The sequence below is a fragment of the Strix uralensis genome, chromosome 5, assembly GCF_047716275.1.
Source record: "Strix uralensis isolate ZFMK-TIS-50842 chromosome 5, bStrUra1, whole genome shotgun sequence".
Taxonomy (NCBI): domain Eukaryota; kingdom Metazoa; phylum Chordata; class Aves; order Strigiformes; family Strigidae; genus Strix; species Strix uralensis.
The window spans coordinates 59,358,393-59,370,216 of record NC_133976.1 but is presented as its reverse complement, the minus strand read 5'-3'; the positions used below and the strand labels follow the sequence as shown (position 1 = coordinate 59,370,216).

Genomic DNA, 11,824 nt, shown 5'->3' with positions numbered 1-11,824 from the left:
TTCCCTGTCGGCAGCCTGTCCCTCTGGATGAGGCACTTCCCAAGGTCAGAGCTGATTCCCAAGGTCAGCTCCGGGCTTCGCTGAGCCCTCTGCAGGAGGGGCTGTGGTTGGAAAGTGACCTGTCCTGCACCACTCATTCCCCAAAAAGGCCCACAAGCAGTGCCAAGCCCTCGGGGGAGAGCAGCAAGGTCAGGAGGAGATGCAGAGCTGCCACAGGGCTCCCTGACCTGGGAACTGCTCCGTGGGATTTCTCTTTTCTCTGCATGTGTGAAGTATCTCCCTGCTAAACGCTTCTGGATGTTCCCTGGCCCAGCACCAGCCAGAGAGCAGAAGAGCTGAGAAATTTAGGAAAGGAGAGATGAGGAGGCTTGCTGATGGCCGGCAGCTTGCTGGGACATGCTGCCTCGAACCTCATGGCCACACCAAGCTGAGGGAAAGAGCTTTGTTGTCTGCCCTCCCCTCCTAAAATCATACCTGCCTCTGGGCTGGCTGTAGCCTGTCGTGAGTGGGACTGAGCTGAACCCCCATGTCCAGGTGTGTTACATCGTTGTGTCCACTCCGAGCTTTCCTGCTGGAAGGAGAGAAGGAATGAGAGGAAGCAGGTAGTGAGGAGACCTGGCAGACTGGCAATGGTCCCCGGCCACCCTTGTGCACCAGTGGGACACCGGGCAAGGGTCCCACTGCTGCGTTTCCTGTGGGAGCTGTGTGGCTGCTCTGGCTCCCGCACAGTGCAGCTTTGAGACTCTGCTGCTGTGCCAAGCTTGTCCCACGGGATGGCACTGCCTGCTCAGGAACAGGCAGCCAGGCCAGTGCTCCTGGCAGGCATAAATTCAGCAAATTAAACGGTGGTGGCAAATTCTGATTGACAGGTCCCTAGAGAGCAAAGTCCCTTGTTTTCTCCATCCCTGAGGGCATCAGGAACAGCAGGAGGAGCAGCAGCAGCAGAGAAAACCCTATCCCAAGCCCAGTGCTTTTTCCTTGTTTCCGGGGCTTGGCCCATACCCTTATACCTTGACCCCTTTGCTGAAGCTGCCAGTGCCGGGCCAGCCGGCTCCTTCACTGTGGACTTTCCGCAACATCAAGAGCTGACTGCTGTGAAGGACACTGCGGACACCTCATCCAAGCCCTCATTGCACACATGAGCTGTTGCACCCTTGTCACTCCATGCCCAGAGTGCAAGGCCTGCAGGTTTCAATAAAGGACAAGCGAAATGGGGCCAGCAGAGTTTAGCGTCATTCGCATGTTACTCCTTTCCACAGTATAAAACTGGCACAAATGACAACACTTTGCCAGAATGGTTCGCATCTGCGTTGGCTCTGCTGGAGCCAGGTCAAAGCCAGAATTTGCAGCCTGGGAAGACAAGGTCTGGGCGAGCACCCACCCACCTGTCTCCTGCCTCTGCTGCTGTGCCCATGGGAGGCAGCATGGCCCATTGGTGTCCTAGCTCCTCTGGTGGGGTCCTCACTGCAGCTCCATGCCCGACAGGTCCTCAGCAACCCTCTACCAGCTGGTGGTTGATGGCTTTAGGATGGAGTATCCACCACGGACACTGGGACATCACAGATGTCCACCCTACTCTTGTGAGCACAGATCCCCATGAAAAGGTCTTTTTAGGACCCGTCCCATGTCCAGGGGACAGGTCCCTCTCTCGGGCCGGAGGGGAGTTCCTCCTCTCCATGGGGCATTTTGGCTGCGCGGCTGCTCTGGACCTCTGCAGAGACACCAAAACGTGGCGCAGGTGCACTCGATTTGGTCAGAACTTGTAAATGCTCTGCCTGGGTGAGGAGCAGCATACCGAACAGCAGACCCTGCAGGGTCCAGCTCCATGCCTCAGCTTAGCAAGAGGGATGACTTATTTTCCACTCTTGGAGGGAACACTCAGGCTGGTGACATTTAATTCATATCCCCTTAATCTGTATAGGTCCTTGACTACTCTTAAAATTTACCCTCCCTCTGCCTCCCTTCCCTACCAAAACTGTTCCCTCTTCTTTCTGTCTCTCCAGGGGGTATCCAGAAGGGCCTGGAGAGATGAGGGGAGAAGCTCCCAGCAGCTGGAAGGCACCCAGCAAGAGGATGCCACGTCATCTGAAGCCACTTCTACCCTCAGCAGACCTCCAGGACATTCAGCTGGCCTGCCCTTTGCCAGCATTTCTCACCTACTGGCTTTCATTAGGTTGACTCTCACAGGTTCACCCCTAATGAAAGGGGGTTCACAGACCCTCTTTCTCCATCAGGTCTCCTCGTGCCTTTCTCCATCCTTGGCCTCAGTGCCTGGCTTTTGAAAGGTGAGCTATGTGGCTGTCTTCCTTCCCCATGTCAGTCCTCACACACAAGCAGGACAGTAGGCTTGTGTGTCTGATGCTTGGCCTCTCTCTTGTCATCTGGCACTAAAAATTATCTGCAGAGAAAAGTACTGGGGTCCATACCTGGGTCTTAATTTCCTCCCTCACTAAACCATTGTTACTAATTACTGCTCCTAGGTGTTTAAACCATTTCAATGATGCTGTTAAATGCCCAGTGTTAATTTAATAGCCAAGTATCTGGGTTTCCTCACATGAGGAGCTCTCAGAGCATCTCCCACAGAAGCAAAATCCATCCAGCCCTGGCTGTGGTCTGTACAAGAGAGGCAGCAGAGGAGCGGTGAGCAAACATTAATGGCAGACCCACCAGCACCAGGAGCTGGGCATTACTCAGCAGGAATCATTCCCTCACCCTGTACTGTCCCCCAAAGAGAGCCCCCTTTTTAGCCATGCTGCCTCTGCAGTGAGGGAAGATCTGGCACTGCTGCCAGCACTGTCCGGCATCCCTTGGGCAGAACATGCCCTCTTGAGCTTGGATCCTTTGCCAGAGCCGTCTTAGGGAATTGTTCTGTCTGAGTGAGGTAGCATGCACCCTGACAAATGCCCTGCCTGCCTTCCACCCATCCCTGGCCAGCATTTGAGTGTGTCCTCATATTTGGAGGGGAGGGTGTCAGAAATCAGCCCCATGCAGGGCTGGGCGCTGCTTTCCTCCAACACCTGAAAGCAGAGAATGGCCATTATCCCCAGACGGGTCCTGAGGCAGGGGCGTGACATGGACCTGGCTGAAAGCATCAGACCAGACTTTGCCTGCTGCATCTCTGTTTCTGCTGCACTGCAAAGGGCTTGCTGGCTCTCCTCCCCCACTACTGGGGCTTGGGACTGGGGCAGGGGGACTTTTCCAACCCAAATATTTTAAATGACCTTTCAGTCACAAGTCTCCGGCATCCCCAGGACCTCAATGGCTCAGTGCTGTGGAGAAGACCCAGGTGCCTTGCTCACCCTTGGTATACCCAGGGCCTGCCAGAGCACACAGCCAGCACTGGGAGAGGCAAGCAAGTGGCATGGGGAGCACTGAGACCCAGGAGGGCCACAGGGTAATATTTTAGGGTCTCAAACCCACCCAAGCGTTAATGTGCTCTGGGAGAGAGGGGGGAATGAGGGATTCCTCCCACACATAAGCCCTTTGCTTTAAATGCTGCCCCTTTAAGACATCACTTAATATGACAGATTAATTAGTTAATGTTTGTAAAGTGCTTTGAACATGAGAAGTGCTGTGTAAGTGCTGAGTATGAGTATTAATTATTATGTCACGGAGGTTGGCCCCATCTGAGCAGCATTCCCCATGCCTAATTTCAGGCTGGTGCTGTTTCCGTGCCTCTCCCCCTCCATTGCCCCATCCTGTAATAGCCAGAAGGAGAAGGGGAGAAGCAGAGGAGAAAGTAAGACCATCTGCATCCTGCAAGGAAGGAGCACCTCATGGAGTCATGTAGGGGGGCTGAGACATGCACCCCCTCCACTCTGGGTAGGACATCGGGTAGGAAGTGGAGCCGCATCTCCTCTGTGCCCCACTGACATGGGGGGGGGGGGGGGGGCGGGGGGCAAGGGACCACCCTCTTGCCCCCAGCTCTGCAGCAGGCTGGGATTGGAAACATCTCAGGGAGGATGGGGAAGATGCGGAGATGCGGGGCGGTTTCTCCAGCTCATCCTGCCCATGCCTGGGTGAGGGTTACCCAGCACTGGAGGTGGCTTCAGAGCCAGGCAAGGGGATGAGAAGGGGGTGAGAAGGTTTTGGGGTCTGTGAGCTAGACGGGGCAGGGAGGTGTCTGCGTCCTAGACGTGTGCACGGCAGGGCTGGGAGCTCCCTGGCCTCCCCAGAGCTGGCGCCTGGCCCGCTTTACTGCCTCTCCCCTCCTCGCGCCCTCCTTCTTGACGAGGCTGCTCCTGGGAATGGTCCCGAAGGAGGAGCAGAAATGGGGCGGTAGATGCCCCCAATTACCTCAGCAGTCGCCAGCTGGCCCACGAAATGTGTGTGCTGACAGGCATGCTGGGGAGGCATGGGGTGGGTATGAGGTGCTACTGAGGGCCCAGAGGAGAAGGGTGAGCTGGAGGGGTGGGCTGGGAAGGGCCAGAGTGGGGACCCACAGGTGCCAGCCTGGGTGGCAGGGAGGCAGGGAGGACTGCAGTGCAGTGATTGCACTGTGACCCATTGGTGTCTGCCGGGACACCTGGAACACGGTGTGCTTTCACCCTGCTGCCCCCCTGCCACCGCTGAATTAACCCACCTGGCCCCACCAGCTCGTTCAGCTTGTGGTCTTACTCACCTGCCATGGGTCAGACCCTGGCTGCACTTTGGAGGGGCTCTGTCACTCAGGTGGATGCCCTTCCCTGTCACTCCTCCAAGCTGGTGGTGATGGGGTCCTGGACTGCTCCAGACACTGTGGAGGGTCCTGTGACAAGTGGGAGCCCAGTGAAGGGCAAAGGAATCTTGGTGCATTGGTGGCACCCCTGCTGCCAGTGATGGGGTGGGAGGTGGGGGGACATGCTGGGAGCCCAGTCACCTTTGTGGGGTTCTCACCTCCCTGCCCTGCTGGCAACCTCACCCGTTTCTGGCTCTGCAGCTCTGGCTGTAGCATCCCTGCTCTGTGCTCTAACATCAAACATTTTCACAAGGCAGCCACTGCCAGCACAGCTACTGAGGGAATCGCCAGAAATCCCAGGAGTGGCCTAACAAAACCCCAAAACAACATTAAGCCCACTTTCTATTATCTTTCCTTTTTGAGCCCTTGAGCCTGTACAAATTCTGAGCTTGCTGGCAGTTCTTGGCTTGCTGCCATGAGAACTGCTGTCTTCGGGTGGGAGTTGGGGCATCATCCCTTGTGGTAATATTACCCCAGGAGGAATGGGACAAGAAAGGCAATGCTGGAAGCTAAATGGGGGCCGGATGTTTTGGAGGGCAGCTGGGAAAGCCCACACGTGCGACTTGAGTTTACCTGCACTTACTTTAAAAAAACAGTTGTGGCAAAGCCCTCTCCTCTTGCCTCATCCTCCTTCCTTGTATCTCGAAGACCGTCTTGAGAAGAGAGTTGAAACACAACCATCTGCTGAATTGCCAAAAAGGACAAAACTGTCTGCAATAGTTGACTCTCTTGCTGGGTTTCCAGGTACTCCTCTGGCACAGCGGGGCAGTAAACCCCCACCCCACCCCCAATAAATCCACATAAACGAGGACCAAGTTATAAAAAAAAAAATCTTTATTTCATGTACCAGGATTTTTTTTTTTTTTGTCATTTTCTCTTTTTAAAATTTTTTTTCTTTTTAACAGTCTGAAAAAAACCACAAAATAAAGAAAATGGAGGTTGGTTTCTTGTACTGGTTTGAGCTGGACATGAGCAACACCCTCAGAAAAAAGCTCCCTCGCCAGCCCTTGCCTCCCACAGGCACTCTCCCCTTCCTGCCTGGCCCCAGGGGCGTGCTCAGCCCTGTGAATGCTCCCCAGCTCCGAACGGTGTTGGGTGGGTGAGGGCGACTGGCGATGGAAACCCCAATGCTGCCCTCCCTCTACGCTGGGGTCCGGGAAACTGGCTTTAACTTATTCCTTGGGGGGGATCGAGGGGGGTGTTCCCTCTGAATCTTTTTTAAAGGGGTGGGGCAGGTCACAGGAGGGGATTTCAGCAGTGAGGATGTCTGGACACCCAGCCAAGCCGCTAGCATCCTCCTCTTGCCCTGTGATGCTGTTTTTGGGGGATGACCCCCTCCCACTGCTGCCCCCTGCCCTGCCCCGGAGTGGGAAGGGGGGGAGTTAAAGCAGTGGAGGTGGGGGTGCAGGGAAGATCAGGCTGCTTTTAAGCAGAAACCCTGCTGGGACCCAAAGCAGGGGACTGTGTGGCTCCTAAAACTGGAGCAGCAGGAATGGGGACAGAAAAAAAGTCGAAAAGTGGATCTGAGCTGCTGAAGGGCTCAGCGACCCCATCTTGCAAACCCTCAGTCTCATGCCTGCCACTTTTGGGGAGTAGCTCCAAAATGGGCCCTGTCCTTGCCGCGGGCTGGCTGGCGGCTTGTGGGGTGTCAGAGAGGCCCTCCACGCTCGCCTGCCACCGCCTCCCGTCCCGCCTGTATCTGTGTTGGCCATCGTCGGGGGAGCTGGATTAAAAGCAGTTCCTGTCACCCATGGTGCCCTTTGCCTCTGGCACGGCAGGGAGGGAGGGGGCTGCGGCCAGGCCAGGAGCCTGGGGGTGCGTGGCGGGGGCCCAGCTCGCCCACGGCAGGCTGGGACCCCATGACAACAGGGTGTCGAGGACAAAACCCAGTGGGAGTGGAGATGCCCAGTCACTTTGCACCTCTTCCTGGCATGGCAGCCAGGACTCGGGGGGCTCAGGCTCAGAGCGGGCGGGTCTCTGGGATGGGGACCAGAGGGGTACATGTGTCATGGCCAGGCAGCTGGCAGCCAGCTTTGGGTCAGGGTGGGCTGGGTCTGCCCAGAGTGGGGCAGGAACATTTCACAGGGTGGCTGGGTGGGACTCGCCATGCCCTGACATGGCTGCAGCCCCACTGGAGGGACCTAAGGGGGATCTGGGCAGGTTTGGGGCATGTGCAGCTGCCATGGGGAGCCTCTGGAACATTCACAGGAGAACACGTGTGCGCCTGGGCACGCGTGTGTGAGCACAGGCATGTGTGTGCACGAGTGCCGCACCCCCATCAGCATGCTGCCCTCAGCTTTGGCCTTCCGTGACCCCCTCACTGCAGCAGCAGCATCCTGAAGGGATGGGATCTCTGGTTCTCCTCCACCAGCCTCTGCCCTCTGCCTGCGCCTCCCACCCCGCTCCCCACTGTCTTTTTTTCTTTTTTTTTTCACAGTTTAAAGCTGGAGAAAACAAAAATGAAAAGAAAAAAAAATACTATCTGTTTTTCTTGCAAGTAAATCCACTTATTATATTTACATTTATTTATAGCTGTTGTTTTATTAAAAAAATTGCCACTTTTTTTTTTAAGAAACCTTTTTTTGTCCTTTTTTTGTCTCTGTGTGTGTGTGTGTCTTTATTTACTGTGTCTGTTTGCTTTTTGCACTGTCACCATTAACCCCAGGGTCCCCAGGGCTGGGGAAGTGGGGACCCCCCATGGGGACACTGTGGAGGGGTGACTCAGCATTGACTCCTGCACTCCCTAGGGACAGGAGTCACTCTTAAACCCTACGGACCCATGGGGGATGAGCGGATCCCGGGGGAACAGAGCAGGTCGCAGTAGATGCTGGCACCCTGGGATCCTCCGTAACTAGCCCAAGGACACCAAAGTCACTGCCGGCCAAACCCCCATTCCCTGTCCCCAAGAAGCCTGTGCTGGGTTAAAGGTAAGTGGGAAACAAACCGTAAAATTAAAGAATAAAACCCCCCAAAATCCAAAGAGCTGCCTCCTCCTCCTTCTCCCACTTGATCTATTGTCATTTGTTATTTCTTGGTTCCCTTTTATTTTTTTTAAGTCTGTTTTTATTAAATGTTAAAATAATGGTACATGGGAAATCATGCATTTTCTTTTAAATTTATTTCTATTTTTAAATCTCTTTCAGTTTTAAAGTTTTTCTTTTTTTTCCTTTTTTATTTTTCTTTTTTTTTAAAGAATTTTTTTCACTGTTGTCTCTTTCCTCGTGTTTCCTTTTCATTTGTTTGTTTTTTGTTCACTCACTTGTTTCTCTGCTTATCTGCTTGTTTGTTGGTTGTTTTTTTTGTTTGGTTTTTTTGTTTGTTTTTTTGTTGTTTTTTTGTGGATTTTTTTTTTTTTTGCATTGGGAAGGTCCCCACCCCCCCAAGGGGTGCTTTCACCTCCTCCTTCCCACCCCCCTGCTGCCCCCTTCCACCCTCCCCACCCCGCAGCCCACCCTGTCTCCTCCTGCCTGCTCCTGCCCCATTTTCAGCTCCTGGTGACGGCTTCATACCGGGGTGGTCCGGCGGTTGGCTGTGTTGGTGTGGATAGAGTCCTTGTTCTCTTTCTGGATACAGTTGTGAACCTGGAGGAAACTGTTATCCCTGTCAGAGTTGTAGGTGGCGGTGGGGGTGGTGGTTGCCTTCAGCGGATCCCTGGTCAGGGTGTACATCGAAATCTCTGTTGATGGGAGGGTGTTGAACCCTTTGATCCCGACAGGAGAGGCATCCCTGGAGTGTGAAGGCTCGGTGGAGCGGGAGCTGGAGCGGCTGCGTCTCTGATAGCGGTACCGGTAGCTGGGGATGCGGGTGATGGCGGAGGACTGGAGGTAGTCCGTGGCACGAGCGTTGGCACGCAGCTGTTTGTGCCGGTCTATGAACATGTGGACAGCCAGCACTCCCACCATCTCAGCTATAATGAAGGACAGGGCCCCAAAGTAGAAGGACCAGCCGTAGGAGTAGCTGTTCTTCTTGGAGTCACTCTTGGAGGGGTCTCCAGCGTTGGCTGATATGTATACGATGATGCCAATTATATTACTCAGACCTGCCAGTCGGCCGGTGGGGGAAAGAGAGGGAGACATCAGGAAGGTCACACATGGTGGTGGTGGGGGCCATGAGGTTGAGCCCCTGTCCCCAGGAGGTGGGGACTGGAGGGCCTGCAGCCAACCATGCCCTCCCAGTGGGCAGCTTTCCTTGGGGAACCCAGGCAAGATCCTCCTCGTGTGCCTGCCGCATCCCTGGACTACACTCCTGGCTGGTCCCCGAGAGATGTTGGATGCAGGGAAACTGTCTCCCTCCAGCAGCTCCCAAGCAGCAGGAAAGCCCCTGCCTGCAGGGCGCTGCTGCCTGCCTCTGCCAGGCAAGCAGACAGGGTGGAGAGGCATCATTTGGAGGCTGCTTTCACCCTGAATAAGGCTCATCAGGGCTGGGAAACACATGCACTCGTGCCTAGGCAACCATGCCCCTGCAGGATGCTCTGGCTGGGCAGCCCTCCCACCACCTGGAGCCCACCTCTGGGGCATCAGGCCCTGTGCATCCCTTTACCTGCGGACACGAAGAAGATGCCGGCACTAAGGATGATGTTGTGTCGGGTTTTGTAGAACTCGCTGGCTGCAATGCAGAGTCCACCCATGAAAAGCAGAATCACACTCAGGATCGGGAAAATACTAGAGGCTCTAACAGCCCCTGTGGAGGAGAGAGGAAGAGGGGGACAAAGAACAGTGAAGGTGTGAGAGAGAGGAAATGGCACCAAGGTGAGGGGATGGGGGGGGACATGAACACGTTCCGTGGGTAGGGGCAAAGGGGAGAGATGGAGGCCAACGTGGCAGGGGGGAGTAAGTCAAGGAAGGATAAAGGTGTCGGGGACAGAGGGAGGGAGAGAGAAACAAAGTGTGTCAGAAAAAGAGAGCATTCCAAAGCACCTCTCCCACACCCTGGCCCTGCCGTGAAGCTGGTGGGCCGGCATGGGGAGGTGGAGGGGGCTGGAGGGCCAGTGGCTGAGCTGGGAGCCTGCCCGTGCTGCCTCTCCCCCCTCATGCTGTCTTTTCCTCTGCTTTTGGGGGGACTACAGGTTGGAGGGGGAGCCCCAGCACCATCTGGCTTCTCCTCCTGTGGAGTGCTGCTGCTCAAGCCCACTCTTCAAAGGGTGGCAACCCAAATGCTTCCCGCAGAGCCGCTCAATCTCGAATCCTCCTGAAAGGGCACAAGCATCTCAAGGAGAGATTTTTTTGTTTAGGGCTGGGGAGGAGCGCCAGGTGCCGTGCACTGCTCTGCGGCTGCAGTGAGGACTGAAGTGAAAGTCCTAGCCCTGCGCACCGAAATGTGGGGCTTATCCTAATGATTAAATAACTGGGCTCCTTCCAGAGGGCAGTGATGTGTTTGGATGTGTCAGCTCCCACACACGCACACTCTCCATCGGTCGATATGGGAAGAGCTCAGCCAGCAGAGGGCAATGGCACAGATGCACGTATATGCTCATACGCACATGCAAAACATACCCCAAAGCTTCTGGGGCCGCTCTCTTGTATTCATACAGCAAAAGGCCAGGACTGTGTATACACACACCCACGCACACATGCACACACGCACACACTGCTCGTGGGCTGTTCAGTGGGTACCAACAGCCTGTCTGAGTTCGTGTTGCCAATATTCATATTTTTTAACTAGGAAGGTCTTCCCTCCTCCCTTCCCAAGAGAAAATAAGTGGTTAAAGTGTGAAATGAAGCCTTGCTTGATAAAGAAACATATCAGATGGGCTGGTGCAATTCTGCTTCCAGAACAAAGATCTGGAAGGGGGGATGAAATCTAATCTCTCCTTGCCTGCAAGAATGAACCCTACTGAAGCAAGCACAGGACTTTTTCAGGGATCATGCTTCAAAGGCCCTGTTGGCATCAGGATCTTACCAGGCACAAACAATTGGCTCTTTGAGAGGGGCCCTAGCCCACTGCCTGCACATGGGTAATGCAAAAGGCAGGGAGAAACCTCTCTTGCTTGCTTTTCAGTTCTGCCTGGCTGTGTTTTGGGGAACAGGATAGTGACAATAACCATCTTAATAGCTTCTGGAAAGCAAGGCAGGATTTGACAATGTGAAGCTTAAATGGCAGTAAGCAAACATCAAGCATACATCCGCTGTTCAGAAGGTTTCTAGAGGGATGCTTGGTCAGTCCCACAGCCTGGCCCTGACCACATCAATTTTATCTAGGTCTTAATTCTGAAATTAATGTCTGTTGGGAGAACACAAAGTTCTGAAAGGCTCACATGGAGAGCTGTGGGCTTTATGTGATGGGGGAACAGCAGCCTCGCTCAGGCCCTGCTTTCTGCCTCTCAGAAGGACTGTACAGCAAGGGAGGGGCAGAATCTCATCCGGTCTTCCTGGGTTCAGAGCCTTTGGTCTAAAGAGAAGGGGAGTCATGATGATGTTCAGATGCTCCCTCATATCATCTGTCTATTCTCTGACTTGAGTGTCTTCTAGCAAAGAAACGCAGGGATTGCTTCTGCTCCCTCTGTGACAACAGGCATTTAATTTCAAAAAGCCTAAGACACCTTATGTGGATGGCTGGCAGAAATAAAATCTAAGCCCTTCTAGCCAGGTCATGGACACAATGATCCTGGTCCCATGAATGAGGGAATTGCATAGTCTGATACCAATAAAAAACTTCCTAGCTGTTCTTGCCAGTACCGCCACACATTGCCCATGCAGAGCGTCCAGGGACTCAGGTTTGGCAGAAGTCCTGCGAAGAAGCTGTTCAGTGGGGTCCCTCTCCAGTCAGGTCTAAGCCAGCAGAAATCCCACTTCCCTCAGGAGTGACCCAAGTAGTCCTTTACTGACTTGCCAATCCCTCTCTGAACCTGGTTCTTTCTTAAGGGCTCTACCCTGGGGACACCACTGGGTGTTGGGCCAATTTTTGTCTTCAGATCTTGCTCCCTCTGAGGGAACAGACCCATCCTTCTTGAAATGTTTGCTCCCTTCCCCCAACTCTTCTTTCTGAAGTGCAGCTGATGCTGCAAGCAGCTTCCTCAGTCCCAAACAACTTTGCAAGAGCTGGTTTGCCCTCAGAGACAGTCTGCAGAGTTGCTGTGCCAAACCAGATCAAACCCCAGTCTTCAGCTGT

General features: G+C 54.2%; 1 protein-coding gene across 2 annotated transcripts in view; it reads right to left on the bottom strand.

Annotated features, from left to right (window-relative positions):
- Positions 1–5,538: 5,538 nt before the first annotated feature.
- CACNG2 (calcium voltage-gated channel auxiliary subunit gamma 2) overlaps positions 5,539–11,824 on the bottom strand; it is a 54,583-nt gene continuing 48,297 nt past the window's right edge. For both annotated transcript variants that reach the window (XM_074871267.1, XM_074871268.1), the window contains 2 exons: positions 9,257–9,397; positions 5,539–8,756 (listed from right to left, as the gene is read on the bottom strand). In XM_074871267.1, coding sequence (XP_074727368.1) covers positions 8,221–8,756; positions 9,257–9,397 — 677 coding nt within the window. In that variant the 3' untranslated portion in view covers positions 5,539–8,220. The remainder of the gene's footprint in view (positions 8,757–9,256; positions 9,398–11,824) is intronic.